General features: G+C 36.4%; 1 protein-coding gene across 1 annotated transcript in view; it reads right to left on the bottom strand.

The window, feature by feature from the left end:
- The window catches only part of LOC128645442 (rap guanine nucleotide exchange factor 4-like), a 388555-nt gene that overhangs the window by 69949 nt on the left and 303184 nt on the right, over positions 1-15422 (bottom strand). Inside the window, exons 20-22 of the mRNA XM_053698451.1 lie at positions 11847-11944; positions 8642-8767; positions 6379-6557 (exon numbers count right to left, since the gene is read on the bottom strand). Of these exons, the coding sequence (XP_053554426.1) occupies positions 6379-6557; positions 8642-8767; positions 11847-11944 (403 nt within the window). The remainder of the gene's footprint in view (positions 1-6378; positions 6558-8641; positions 8768-11846; positions 11945-15422) is intronic.

The raw sequence follows: 15422 nt of genomic DNA, 5'->3' as shown, positions 1-15422 counted from the left end.
ATGGAAGACCACAGGCACAGTTCTTGTTAAGGCCAGAAGTAAAATATTGGAGAGGCAAAGGATGGTGAGAACGGTCAAAAACAGCCCACAGACCACCTCCAAAGACCTACAACATCATCTTGCTGCAGATGGTGTCACTGTGCATCGTTCATCAATTCAGCGTATGGGAGAGTGATGCAGAAGAAGTCTTTTCTGCACACACACCACAAACAGAGTCGCTTGAGGTATGCAAATGCATATTTGGACAAGCCAGCTTCATTTTTGAAGAAGGTGCTGTGGACTGATGAAACAAAGATTGAGTTATTTGGTCATAACAAGGGGCGCTATGCATGGCGGCAAAAGAACACAGCGTTCCAAGACAAACACTTGCTAGATACAGTAAAATTTGGTGGATTTTCCATCATGCTGTGGGGCTGTGTGGCCAGTACAGGTACTGGGAATCTTGTTAAAGTTGAGGGTTGCATGGATTCTACTCAATATCAGCAGATACTTGAGAATAATGTTGAGGAATCAGTCACAAAGTTGAAGTTACACCTGAGCTGGATATTTTAACAAGACAACGACACAAAACACTACTCAAAATCTACTCTGGCATTTATGCAGAGGAACAAGTACAATGTTCTGGAATGGCCATCCCAGTCCCCAGACCTGAATATCATTGAAAATCTGTGGGGTGATTTGAAGCGGGCTGTCCATGCTCAGCAACCATCAAACATAACTGAACTGGAGATGTTTTGCAAGGAGGAATGGTCCAAAATACCTTCATCCAGAATCCAGACACTCATTACAGGCTATAAGAAGCGTCTAGAGGCTGTTATTTCTGCTAAAGGAAGCTCTACTAAATATTGATGCAATATTTCTTTTGGGGTGCCCAAATTTATGCACCTGTCTAATTTCGGTTTGATGCATATTGCACATTTTCTGTTAATCCAATAAACTTCATTTCACTACTGAAATATTACTGTGTCCTTCAGTTATTTGATAGATCAAAATGAAATTGCTGATCCAAACACCCAATTATTTATAAATGAAAATCATGGAAATTGTCAGGGGTGCCTAAACTTTTGCATACGACTGTATATATAATATATTATATATATATATATATATATATATATATATATACATACATAATACAGTGTATTATGTTAGATTAGATTCTTTAATTGTCATTGCACAAAGTATGAAAACAAGGACAACGAAATGTGGTTAAGCATCAAACCCAGACATAGCAAGAAGTAGTATAAGGTGCAAGAATTAGTGCAATTAGTAGTTGCAAAAAGAAAAATGTCTAGAGTATATACATACATTGTGAAATATGTAAAATTGATGATTAAAGAACAAATGTATTGGAAATATGAATAAGTGAATAAACTTTAAAATGTGTTATATGTGCAATATAAGTGAGATGTGTGCAAAAGCAGAGTAGCGGTAGATTGTCATCATAGTGCAAAAGTGCATAGTGCAAATTGGTAGTGAGCAGCAAGTCAATTTTATATAAGAAAATAGTTTAAAGTCGAAAAATTAGAGCAATTGGAAGTTACAAATGAAGGGAAACTAGATGTATGTTCATACATTGTAAAATGTAATATCAATGATTGGGGAACAGTGTATTGTAAATATGGATAGGGAACAATGGCTTAAAATGCATTAAATATATACAATATAAGTGTAGGTGTGCAAGAGCAATAGTCCAGACAGTGAAAGTCCTTACGTGCCAACAGTAAATTGACAGCATAGTGCAAGTGTGCAAAGTGCAGATCAGATAGTGAGCAGCAAGTAGGATAAACAGTGCAAATTAAATAAGTGTAAATAATAAGCGTGAAATTATAATCTGAGGTAGTTTAGGTATGATATTGAATATTCAATAGGGGAGGTTTAAGGTTAACACTAGGAGTTTATGTTCAGCAAGGTAATAGCTCTGGGAAAGAAGCTATTCCATAGCCTGTCTTTCTTGCCATACAGACTCCTATACCACCTCCCAGATGGTAGGAGAGCAAACAATCCATGGCTGGAATGGGAAGGATCCCCAATGATATAGCGTGCCCTCCGAAGACATTGTTTGCGCTGGAGATCCTCAATGGCCTTCCGGTCAAAGTTGGTACAGTTACCTTACCACACTGTGATACAGTTGGTGAGAATACTCTCAATGGTACAATGGTAAAAATTGACCAGAATCTGAGGGTACAGATTAACTTTCTTCAGCCTCCTCAGAAAGTAGAGTCACTGTTGCACCTTCTTCACCAGAGTAGAGGTGTTCAGTGTCTAGGACAGGTCTTCAGAGATATGGATTCCCAGAAATTTAAAGCTGGTCACACGTTCTACCTCAGACCCATTTATATAAATGGGCATGTGTATGCAACGTTTGGTCTTTCTGTAATCCACAATGATCTCTTTAATCTTCTTGGTGTTGAGGGTGAAGTTGTTTTCGGCGCACCATGTCACCAGGTGCTTTACCTCCTCCTTGTAGGCTGACTAATCATTATTACTGATCTGACCTACCACAGTGATATCATCTGCAAACTTAATAATGGTGTTGGAGGCATGCACGGGCAGACAGTCATAAGTAAAGAAAGAGTATAATAGTGGGATCAATATGCAGCCTTGTGTGACACCGGTGTTCAGGGTCAGGGTATAGAAGGTGTGGCTGCCTAACCTCACTGACTGAGGTCTGCTGGTCAGAAAGTCCAGAATCCAATTGCAAAGCGAGTTGTTAATGCCCAGGTCGTGGAGTTTGGTGACCAGCTTTGCAGGAATGACAGTATTGAATACTGAACCGAAATCAATGAACAGCATCCTTACATAGGTGCTATTATTGTCCAAGTGGGTCAAGGCAAAGTGTAGTGCCGTGGAAATGGCATCTTCCGTTGACCTATTCTGGTAGTAGGCATATTAGTGGGGATCCAGTGTGTATGGTAAGTAGTGTTTGAGGTGAACCATGACCAACCTCTTAAATCACTTCATAATTATCGGGGTAAGTGCAATGGGGCGGTAGTTGTTCAGACTCACTGCAGCAGATTGTTTTAGCACCCACACAATGGTTGTTATCTTAAAGCACATGGGGACAACTGCCTGGGCAAGTGAAGATGTCAGTAAAGACCTTAGCCAGTTCTCCAGCACATGCCCTGAGCACATTGCCAGGGATGCCATCTGGGCCAACAGCCTTGCATGCATCCACCCTAGAGAGTGCATGGTACACCTCAGTGGTAGAAAGTATTAGGGGCTGTTCATCTGAATGGAGCACAGCTTCGATGGCTGGTTCCTTGTTGTTCTGGTCAAAACGAGCATAGAAATAGTTTAGTTCATCTGGGAAGGAGGCATCGTTAATTAGGGGGGTTGTGTTTACAGGTTTGTAGTCCATGATGGCCTGGATGCCCTGCCACATGTGTCAGGGATTATAATTATTGTGAAAGTGATCTTCAATATGCAACTTCAGGTCATATTTGGCTCTTTTTATTCCCTTTTTTAGATTAGTCCTGGTTAAACTGTAAGCCTCAGCGTCACCAGATCTGAAAGCAGCGCCTCGTGCATCCAGTAAGAGGCGAACCTCCCTGTTCATCCAGAGCTTCTGATTGGGAAAAGTTCTTATATTTTTAACAGTGGTTACATTATTAGTTCACAAGCTGATGTAATCCAGAACAGAGGATACGTACAGTTCAATATCTATATGAAAATCCTCCATGGCTTGTGTAGCAAACAGGCTCCAATCGATATGTTGAAACTGGTACTGTAGTTTAGAAACTGTGCCTTCTGGCCACACTTTGACTGTCCTCACTGATGGTTTTTCCCGTTTAATGAGAGGGGGATACCTAGGGTACAGGAACAGTGCAGAATGGTCAGATTTTCCCAAATGAGAGTGAAGTGTGGCTCTGTAAGCATCAACAATTTTTGTGTAAACATGGTCTAGTGTTTTATTTCCTCTGGTAGCACAGGTAACATTTTGATGAAATTTAGGAAGTACAGTTTTAAGTTGTAATGATTGAAATCCCCTGCAATAATGAAGGCTCCATCCGAAAGTGCAGTTTGTTGATGGCTCTTTGGAGTTCTTTCATTGCAAATTTAGCATTAGCGTCCGGGGGGGATATATGCTGCAGTAATAACAGTAGATGTAAACTCCCTGGGCAGATAAAAAGGCCTGCACTTAATCAACAGGTACTCCAGATTGACAGAGCAGTGACTCTCAGTGATTACAGTGTTTGTGCACCAAGCTTGATTTACATAAATGCATAAACGATCGCCTTTGGTCTTACCAGAGTCTTCAGCCATTCTGCCAAAACTGAAAACAACATGGCCTTCTAGCTCAATAGCATTATTGGGAATGCTATTATTGAGCCATGTTTCTGTAAGGATCATTACGTTACAGTCTCTAATTCTCTTTTGTGAGGTGATCCGGAGCCTGAGTTCATCCATCTTATTCGCTATAGACCGTACATTAGCAAGAAGAATGCTGGTTAATGAAACCCAATGGGGGATGTCGAATAGCCTATTACAGATACCTCCACGTTTTCCATTCCTTTATTTACATTCTCGCCGCCGGGCACTTCCTGTTGGCAGACTTTGTTCTGAGAACCACGGCAATGTGACAATTCCCTGGGTGACCCGAAAGTTGCTGTAAGCATTCTTTAAACACTGAGATTCAATGTCCAAGAGTTCTGTGCTGTATATAATGTTCTCAGTGCTGTCCCGAGCAAACAAACTTAAAATCCCCAACAAAATAACAACTATATATATATATTTGTGTGTGTGTGTACAGGATCTATATCTATCTGTCATGTTATAAATATTTTAATCAATATACATTCATATGTGTATGCATCTATATTAATATCTAAATACACATTGTGTGTGTGTGTATATATATATATATATATATATATATATATATATAAAATATTTTTTTTATTTCCCCCTCACATAGTTTAGTCTGTGACCGCGCTGGGTTTTAGAAGAAGAAAGTTTCCAGTCAAATACTATTCAGATTTTCATTACATTTTATCAGAAAAGATAGAGCAGTAAAAAAAATATATAAAAATCTTCTGCTACCATGACAACAAGTTTGGTTAACCTATCAATGACCTCTTCGTATGACATCATTAGAAATGAGTGAACAGGATCAGGAGAAAATATGACAGGGAGAAATATAAATATTAAATAAATATTTCTCATATTGACTCTCCTTAAAAAAAAAAAAATGATTTGTGCCAAAAGAGCTTTTGTCTAGCTAAATTTGTTCTTCAAGAACTCTAGATGGAAATCCCAAGCACCACAAGGCACTTTAAAGGGACATGAAACTCACATTTTTTTCTTTCATGATTTAGAAAGAGAATGCAATTTTAAACATCTTTCTAATTTACTTCTATTATCTAATTTGTTTTATTCTCTTGATATTCTATGCTGAAAAGCATATCTAGATAGCTGCTGATTGGTTGCTGCACATAGAAGCCTCGTATGATTGGCTCACCCATGTGCATTGCTTTTTCTTCAACTATGGATATCTAAAAAATGAAGCAAAATACATAATAGAAGTAAATTGTAATGTTGTTTAAATTTGTATTCTCTATCTTAATCATGAAAGAAAGATTTTGGGTTTAGTGGCCCTTTAAGCTTTTTTTTTTTTGTATTTTTAGCACTGCAAGTCTTATAACATAATAAGGCAACAATTACTCTGTTTTTATGAGGCCAAATTAAGCACATTAGAAGGTTAAACAGACAATGTTAGCTGCTCTGGTTTTTTTGTGTGTTTAGCACATCAATGCATTTCTGCTGTCTTTGTTTCCCTTGTACTTTTACATTTGTCTTTAAGTTGTTATTCTTTTCTTTTTTTTCTTTTATTGTCTTTGGAGATTGTTATATTTTTAATTGAGAGTAATTAAGTATTTTCCTGAATCCTACTGTTGAGGTGAACACGTTTTGAAATGTATTTCTTTAAAGGATTTTTGTTTCTTTTCGTGCCCTGCTGCTTTTTCAAGCTATAAACGGTTGAGAAAAACACCTTTAACATTTTTAAAAAGCAGACGCTGAGAGGAAAAAGGAATTCAGAAGGAAAAAAGCAACCATCTTAGCAGCGGGATTAAATAGTCCAGCAATAGGAGAGCAATACCAGGCTGTCAGAGGTCATGCTGCTGCCCTATGGAATCCTACTGTGGATACATAGACAGACCAGTCTAAGGAAAAAATAAAAAATAATAAAAAAATAAAAAACATTTTCTAGTGGACCTGAAAAGTATTTCATTACATTATACCTTTATTAAAAAGTATCCTTGCAGCAAAGGCTATAATAAATCATAAAAGACTAATGTACAAAAGTGAAATCCACTTAGAATATAAAATAGTGCTTTTTTTCTCCCCTATTTTTTTAAATTGTCATAAAGTACTTACTGGGCCGCAATCTTAATAAATTTCTTTAGCAGTTGAACGCGCTTGCTGAGCTGAGGGCACAGGCAAATTTCTGTCACAACCCAGAACTGGATTTCATTAAAACGTCTCAGAAAGAGGTCCAAATTTGCTGTTGTTTTTTTAAAATTGTGTCTTCCAAATGTGTGATATATGAGCTCCAACTAAAAGGAAACAATATAGAAATACGGTATTAATTGTTGTTTGTCTATACAAGTGATTAACCTACACAACTAAGACGTGGAGATTATTATTTAAATATCTCTAGTACAAAATTTGCAGCTTTGTATGAGATCTACAGAAGGGTAACGTGCTAGTAACAATATGGACTGTACTGAAGTTTTTTTTTAAGTATTTATTTTTATTTATTTATTGTTTTAAAATGTGTTTAAAATAAACAAGAAATGAGGCAAATAGATAAGGGGAAACAATACATTTCGGAATTAAGGTTGTTATTGTTTTCTGGTAGTGGTCAAATTCCAAAATTTAAACTCTTGTTAAAGCTCAGTCTAAAATCCTCAATAAAATGCTTACATTCTTTATTTCATTTGTGTAAATGGTTACATTTTGCCTACCAGATACATTATGCCAGTTTTACATGATAACTACTCATACCGTGTAATATTATATCAGTTCACAGTTTGAAAAGTGAAAGTAAGAAACGAAAGCTAATACACATAAACAATAGATATGTGCAATTCGTTTCGGATCGATTCGGAAATTCGGCAAATTCGGAGATTCGGATAGAACCGAATTTCCGAATTAAAATACTGCCGAATTTACCGAATAAATCTGAATTAGTTCGGATTTATTCGGTAAATTCAGATGGCCATGGATTACACTAGTATTGTACAGTATATTAGGTTATATCACTCTGCTATGGGTTACACCTAATATACAGTACATAATACTAGTCTAATCCCACCTAACACTTACCGAAATTCTGAATTTCTGAACCGAATCGAACCGAATCCAGCCGAATTTCTTCGAATCCGAATGAATCCGAAATGAATCCGAACCGAATCGATTAAAAATTTTCCGAATTCGAATCGATCCGAACCGAAATTCGAAAAATTCCGAATCGATCCGAACCGAATCAAATTTTTTTGCCAAGAACATATCTAATAAACAATCACATTTTGAATTGACAGATATTTATTACATGTTAATAGTATGGTAAGATATTTTGTAGAACATTTGTTTTTATTTGTATCTAAATCCATTGTTAAATATTGTAGGACAATTTTGAGCATTTAAGCAATGCATTGTACAGCCATGATTAAACTAGTGCTTGTCAAAAGAGAGCAATGCCCAGGAAAATGGCCACATACATGTTCACAATAGATATCACAAAGTGATTAGTCCCACTACCATTGCAATAAATGCTAATCAATTATTAACCTCATGATATCTGCTGCTGTTTAACACACTGTGTTCAGATACATATTATACACAACCAGTACATATTTTTGATTATTTGCCAGCACAGATGAGGCTCCTGTTAAATGTATAGGTAATTAAAAACATAAAAGTATTGTATGAAAATAAAGTATTGTTTAGATGCACATTATTCTCTTGTAACAACTGCATACCATTAAAGGGACAATGCACTCCTAAATGTTCTGTCATCAGTATTAAAGAGAAGAATTTAATTATGTAGATTTTGTCAAATTTGGTTGAAAAATGTGTAGTATTTTTTTAAATTTAAACTGATACAGCTGTGTTAGTTATGTCCTTCATGCTAACTCTTTTTGGCTGATAGATCTTTCCTATAAATACTTATTGGCTGATAGGTACTTCCTGTTAATACACTAGTAGGAAGTACCTATAAACCAGTGAACATTATCAGGAAGTGCATAACTAGGGTGACCATATTGCCGCTTTAAAAAGGGACACATATGAAAAATACATATGTCAGGGTTCTTATACAAAACATGTCTTTAAACAGCTCTGAAAACAGCCCTGCCATATGTATTTTTCGTATGTGTCCCTTTTTAAAGCGGCAATATGGTCACCCTATGCATAACTGATACTGACACATTAGATTAAATCTAAATGTTTGTACTTTTATATTTTTTTCAGGCCAAAATGCCAGCATGTTTAAATCTGCTTTTTCAATTGATGCCAGAAAAAATAAGTCTAAGTAGAGTCTCCCTTTAAGAAACACTTTATATATTTATATATATAAAAAAAACATTACAATCCAAATTAGGTTTAATAGCAAGTTGCATGTGTAATTTATACATACCTCATGTACACAGTTGAACAGATCCCAGTCATGAATGGTCATCTGGTAAGCTAAGTCTTTTGAGCTCATAAGTTCAAAAGTGGACATAGTTCCAGAGGATGGTCCTTCCTGTTCTGGCAGTGGTGTCTACAGTAGAAGACAAAGTCTTTGTTCTTTTTTTAAAGTAACTAGTAATATTTTATGGTTCAAATATTGCTGTTTTAATCTATTATGATATATATATATATATATATATATATATATATATATATATATATATATATATATATATATCTATATATCTCTATATACAAATATATATTTACATACACACATTGGCGTTCAAACGTTTGGGGTCACTTAGACATTTCCTTATTTTCAAAAGAAAAGCAAATCTTTTTGTCAATTAAAATAACATCAAATTGTTAAGAAATACAGTTAAGAGATTCTTAATGTTGTAAATAAATACTGTAGCTGGAAATGGATGATTTTTAATGGAATATCTACATAGGCATACAGAGGCCCATTATCAGCAACCATCTGTCCTGTGTTCCAATGGCATGTTGTGTTTGCTAATCTAAGTCTATAATTTGAAAAGGCTAATTGATCATTAGAAAACCCTTTTACAATTATATCAGCACAGCTGATAATTGTGCTGATTAAATAAGTAATACAACTTCAAAGACTTGTTGAGTATCTAGAGCAGTGATTTTTAACCTTTTTTTTTTGCCGTGGCACACTTTTTTACATTAAAAAATCCTGTGGCACACCACCATCCCAAAATTTAAAAAAAATCACACATTGTAGCCTAATACAGCACATATATATATACATACACACAAACACACACATACTGTATGTATTGTGCTGTTATGCCATGCCTCCTACAAACTACCCCTGCACTGGGAGTAAAAACAAGCAAAGTTTAAAAAATATGTCACACTGTTGTCAGTCTGCCGTGGCATACCTGAGGATCTCTCTCTGCCATGGCACACTGGTTGAAAAACACTGATCTAGAGCATCAGCAATTGTGGGTTTAATTACAGGCTTGAGATGGCCAGAAACAAATAGCTTTCTTCTGAAACTTGTCAATCTATTCTTGTTCTGAGAAATGAAGACTATGCCATTCAAGAAACTGAAGATCTTGTACAACGCTGTGTACTACTCCCTTCACAGAACAGGCTCTAACCAGAATAGAAAGAGTAGTAGGAGGCCCTGGTGCACAACTGAGCAACAGGACAAATACATTAGTCTGTCTAGTTTGAGAAACAGGTGCCTCACACGTCCTCAACTGGCAGCTTCATTAAATAGTACCTGCAAAACACTAGTCTCAGTGTAAACAGTGAAGAGGTGACTCTGGGATGCTGGCCTTCTAGGCAGAGTTGCAAAGAAAATGCTTTATTTTAGACTGGGCAATAAAAAGAAAATATTATGATGGACAAAAGAACACAGACACTGGAGAAGAAGATTTGAAAAAGGTGTATTGGACACACGAAGCATTGGGTGAAATGTCTTCAGATTATCTCAACAAATTGTCAACTATAATGTCAAAGGTCTGCAAGGCTGTAATAGCTGCACATGAGGAAAGCAAAGTTTGAAGGACACTTAAAATTAATTATTCCTAACCTTGTCAATGACTATATTTCCTATTCAAACTCACTTCAAGTATGTTTTCATGGAAAATAAGGAAATGTCTAAGTGACCCCAAACTATTGAACACCAGTATTTGTATGTATGTATGTGTATATATGTATATATATATATATATATATATATGTATGTATGTATGTGTCTATATATATATATATATATATATATATAAACAATTATAAATAAAAGCACATTACTTGCAAACTTTATTTTATACATTTAATGAGTCCTTTTCTTTTCCTATATTACCAGAAATATTAATCTTTACATGTTCTGAGTGTAACTCACACCTGAAGAATGATGCAGTCTGTAAGCTACACTTATTTTTACATGTTTTTAGATTAGACTGAGCACATGAATATTAGTTCAACAGTACAATTATTATTATTATTGTTATCGGTTATTTGTAGAGCGCCAACAGATTCCGCAGCGGTAATACAATAACTTTCCAATATACTTCCATTATTAAAAAATGCACACGGTTTTTATATGCACAATTTCTGAGGCTCTAGCTCCTACTGAGCATATGCAACAGTGCACACTATAGATGTATATGCATTTTGTGATTGGCTCATGACTGTCACATAATACAGGGTGAGGGGGGAAATTGGATTCAATTTGTAATTGGCTAAAAAATATTCTACCGTTCATTTCAAATTCAAAGTAAGAGCTATTACATTTATCTTTTTATTGCATATTTGTCAATTATTTAATTCTACTCTGTTTAGTGCACTGTTGAGTTTTAACAAATCAATGCTTCATTGAATGATGCAACAATTTAGAATTGATGGGCTCAACAGAAAGGAAATGACATTATCAATTTAATAGGGTCATTAATACAACTGAATAAAAGAAAACATAAAACATAACTAACATTTTTAACATTATTATGGAATGTGTGATAAACTGGAAAAAAAAAATCAATAAAAAGTTTACACAAAAAGTCAAATAACTGGAGTGCAAAATTTTCACATATTGTCCAGATTTACTAATGTTTTGATAGTTAAGTTTTATTGTTGTCCGTATTTCATAAACTTTTATCATAACAGGTAACTCACATGTCACTGCTCCTTTGTCTCACCAATAGTAACTGCATATCATACACTAGTCTGCTTGGCAGATTCGCTGAGGAGCTGCGCACTAGTTACACTTAGTTTGTATTTGTTTTCTTCTATAATTACACACAAGCTCAGATGTCATGTTTACTACTAAAATACATTTATAAATGTGCTATGCAATAAAAGCTGCTTGTGTTAAATGGATATTTAAAGAATTATGTATACAAAAGAGCAGAAATGTATCCTTAAAATATTTTATACATAAAATGTATGTCTAAATTGTATTTGAAACTAACAGTGTAAGTGTAATAAGGAGCACCCGTAGCTCTTTCAGTATACAGGGACACGCCCTTAAGCATTTAAACAAATAATTATTATTCAGCACAGGAAACTGATGCTTTTAATAAACAATCATAGAAAATCTTTTGTGGTCTCATTTAATAAAGTAAGGCAGTAGATTTACTTCTCAGTAGGCTAGTAAAGAATTTTAGGCAAATCAAATAAGCAAACAGACTTACCAGAGAATCAAACTGATCCCGTGGGCAGGCAAACAAGCGTCCATTTATACTGAGACTTGTAAACACAGATACATCATTGGGTTTTAGAACCACTTTTTCTAAAAGTATAAACACAATTGGATTATCTATACGTTAGGTGTATTTAGAATTTTTAACATAATAAGCTTTGTGGATAACAGGCTAGATAAATAGACAAGTGCCTCATTGTTAAGACAAGGCCATGTCCAAAGTTCATTGGGCTCACTTTACCTATCTTTTGCAAGTCTTTTTTAGTGGGTGTTCCTGCCATAAACATAGATAAAGGAAGATTTATAATCATCCGAATGGACAAGGTTCACAGGTAGTGAACCTGTCAGTCTGACATTGCAAATTGCAGGAAGCATTCGCTTACTGGACTCTTGTACTATGCTGTCCTCCTGCTCTTGCGCAACCAATTGTGCAACAGCAGGGCTTGTCAATCACCCTGGTTGGATCAATCCAAGGTTATTTTAGTTTGCCTCCTCTGAGGTGCTGGAAAGGGTTTAGGAAGGAGATGATTAAACTGCTGCTTCATAAATATTAGTTGAAAGCTCGTATGAGCAAACCTGCAACCAATATGGGCATTTGCCCTTAAATCTGCTCCATAGTCACAATAGAGTCACAATACATAATATTTCCCACTTCAATCGTGGAACCTTGTTCAAGCATGCAGAATTCATAATCAATCTATTGCCCTTCTGGAGAGTCTCATCTTCTGATTGAGTCTCATTATTTCAAATCATATGAGTTTGTCCGTTTTATATACATATATATATATATTTTCTTCTTTAACTATTTCAAGTTGTCTTTTCTTTATATGTAAGAGTGACTATTTATTATAGAGTTTTTTTTAAGTAATGTTTTGATGGTGCTTTTGAGATGCTGGTATCCTTGTATCGCTACTTGTAGCAGTGACAAAGGTACAAATCTTTCTGATTTCCAATTTTTTCTTTTTGCAATGTTGTTAATTGTTTTTTAGGAAAATATTAGTTTCACAGACAAGTTGTATTGAATTTATTCCAATGTACACATACACTATAAATAATTTAGCACACTTCCCAACATTTTTATTGGGTGTAAGGGGCTTGGCTAGGGCCTGAGCGGCAGGTGCAACTGATTAGTCTGGGGCAAAGAATAACAGTGAGTGGGTACTGTTTACTTGGTCCAGAAGCAGAGATAAAAGATCTGGATGGGGTGGACCCAGGCAAATGGTGACTCTGCATGTGTATATGTGTGTGTCTATTGTTTGAAAGTCTCATTGCACTTATATTAAAGGGACAGTAAACACCCTTGCCTAGATTACAAGTGGTGTGCTAACTGTAGAGCAAGTGCAATATGTTTTTATTAAGGCTCCCTAGAGCATCTTCAGCCTCTCTAGCCTCCCCAGTCCTTCTGTTATTAAATATTATTTCATAACATAAGGACTAGTGTTTTGTTTTAGCAAATAAACAGCTATATTACACGTTTTGCGTTATGAGTCAAATAGCATTGTTATGGCCCATAACGCTTCATTTTCGCTAACGCTGCTATTACAAGTCTTGTCAGTATAGGTTTACCGCACACCTTTTAGCCAGTCACGCAACGTCAGTACCGTACTTTTAAAAAAGTCCTTTTTCAATGGGACTCCCATAGCGTCAGTATTACGAGTTTGCCTGGGAGGCAAAAAGTGAGCGGTACACTCAATAACCACAAGATCCGTAACGCCATCTAAAGTCAGTAGTTATGAGTTTTACGTTACAAAGCTGTAACATAAAACTCATAACTAAAGTGTTAAAAAGTACACTAACACCCATAAACTACCTATTAACCCCTAAACCGAGGCCCTCCCGTATCGCAAACACTATAATAAATTTATTAACCCATAATCTGCCGCTCCGGACATCACCGCCACTATTAAAATGTATTAACCCCTATTCCGCCGCTCCTCGACATCGTCGCCACTATAATAAACCTATTTACCCCTAAACCGCCGCCCTCATCGCAAACACTATTAGTTAGTTATATTGTAGCTAGCTTAGGTTTTATTTTACAGGTAAGTATGTATTTAGTTTAAAATAGTTATTATTTAGGTAGTAATTGTAACTTTAGTTTAGCTTTATTTTAATTATGTTAAAGTTAGGGGGTGTTAGGCTTAGGGGTTAATGGATTTATTTAATGGTAGTGATGGGGGAGGCCAGAGGTTTAGGGGTTAATAACTTTAGTATAGTGGCGGCTACATTGGGAGCGGCAGATTAGGGGTTAACAGTTTTATGTAGGTGGCGGCGATGTTGGGGGCGGCAGTTTAGGGGTTAATAACTGTATGTAGGTGGCGGTGATATCGGGGGCGGCAGATTAGGGGTTAATAACTGTATGTAGATGGTGGCAATGTCTGGGGTGGCAGATTAGGGGTGTTTAGACTTGGGGTTTATGTTAGGGTGTTAGGTTTCAAAGTAACTTTTTCTTTCCCCATAGACATCAATGCGGGTGCGTTACGGAGCTTTTCATTCCGCGATTGCAGGTGTTAGGCTTTTTTTTTTGCCGGCTCTCCCCATTGATGTCTATGGGGAAATCGTGCAGGAGCACATCAAAGCAGCGCTTGATTTCGGTGCGGTATGGAGCTCAACACAACCATATTGCCCGCACAAGCCTGCTTTTTAAAAACTTGTAATAGCAGCACTATAGGGAGGTGAAATAACTCCGCTTTTGTGGCGGTCGTTAAAATCCCTATAGCGTTCAAAACTCGCTATCTAGCTGAAATTATTTTATTACATGTTTAAGCACTTTCTTTGTTAGCATCGTCAGAGCATAATATAGGACAGGTTAAGTGAGGATTGTAAGTGCATATCTAAGCATGATGTAGTTTTCTTGACACTGCTATATAAACATAGTGACTTTACTGTCTATTTAAGAGTAACAGCGCAAAGAGCTTTCCAACTTGGAGGTTAAACTGCTAAAATATGGCATTTATTTTTCATTCCGTGTTTATTACTTGATTGTTATTAGATGTTTTTGGCACAATATATAGTTGTGAAAGTGTGTTATAAGGCCTAGTGATTATTGCATGTTAACACTAGCTGTCTCCTTAGTACAGAGGTTGCCATGGTTATGCTGGTAATAATGGTGCTTATTGTTTAGTTTTCTACAAGAAATTGTATATTCTGAGCATTTAATGTCGTTTTTATGTTATGTTGCTGGAAAAATATGCTGTGGTGTTGGTATTTTGCTTATAAAAAATCAATACACAACACGGGCGCGATCCGATATCGATCGCAGTTTGCGGCGCAAGCGAGGAGACCGGCGTCGCCCGCAGTTTCAGCTCGCAACTCGAGCCATCCCATATAAGTCGCCGTCAGATGCTAACGTGCCGTAAGTCTCACAAACCAGCGATGTCCAGAAATCTGCGTAAGTACAAATTTCTGGCGTTGCCAGTGACTTGCGGCACGTTAGAATCTGCCGGCGCCTATAAAACCTGACTAAAGTCTAAAACACCCGCACTGTCTAACACGCCTCCCTAACATAGCCCGCACTGTCTAACCCGCCTCCCTAACATAGCCCGCACTGTCTAACCCTCTATCCGCT

This window comes from Bombina bombina, chromosome 1, assembly GCF_027579735.1.
Source record: "Bombina bombina isolate aBomBom1 chromosome 1, aBomBom1.pri, whole genome shotgun sequence".
NCBI lineage: Eukaryota > Metazoa > Chordata > Amphibia > Anura > Bombinatoridae > Bombina > Bombina bombina.
Note: the sequence above shows the minus strand (reverse complement) of the source record. Positions and strands in the feature narration are given on the sequence as shown.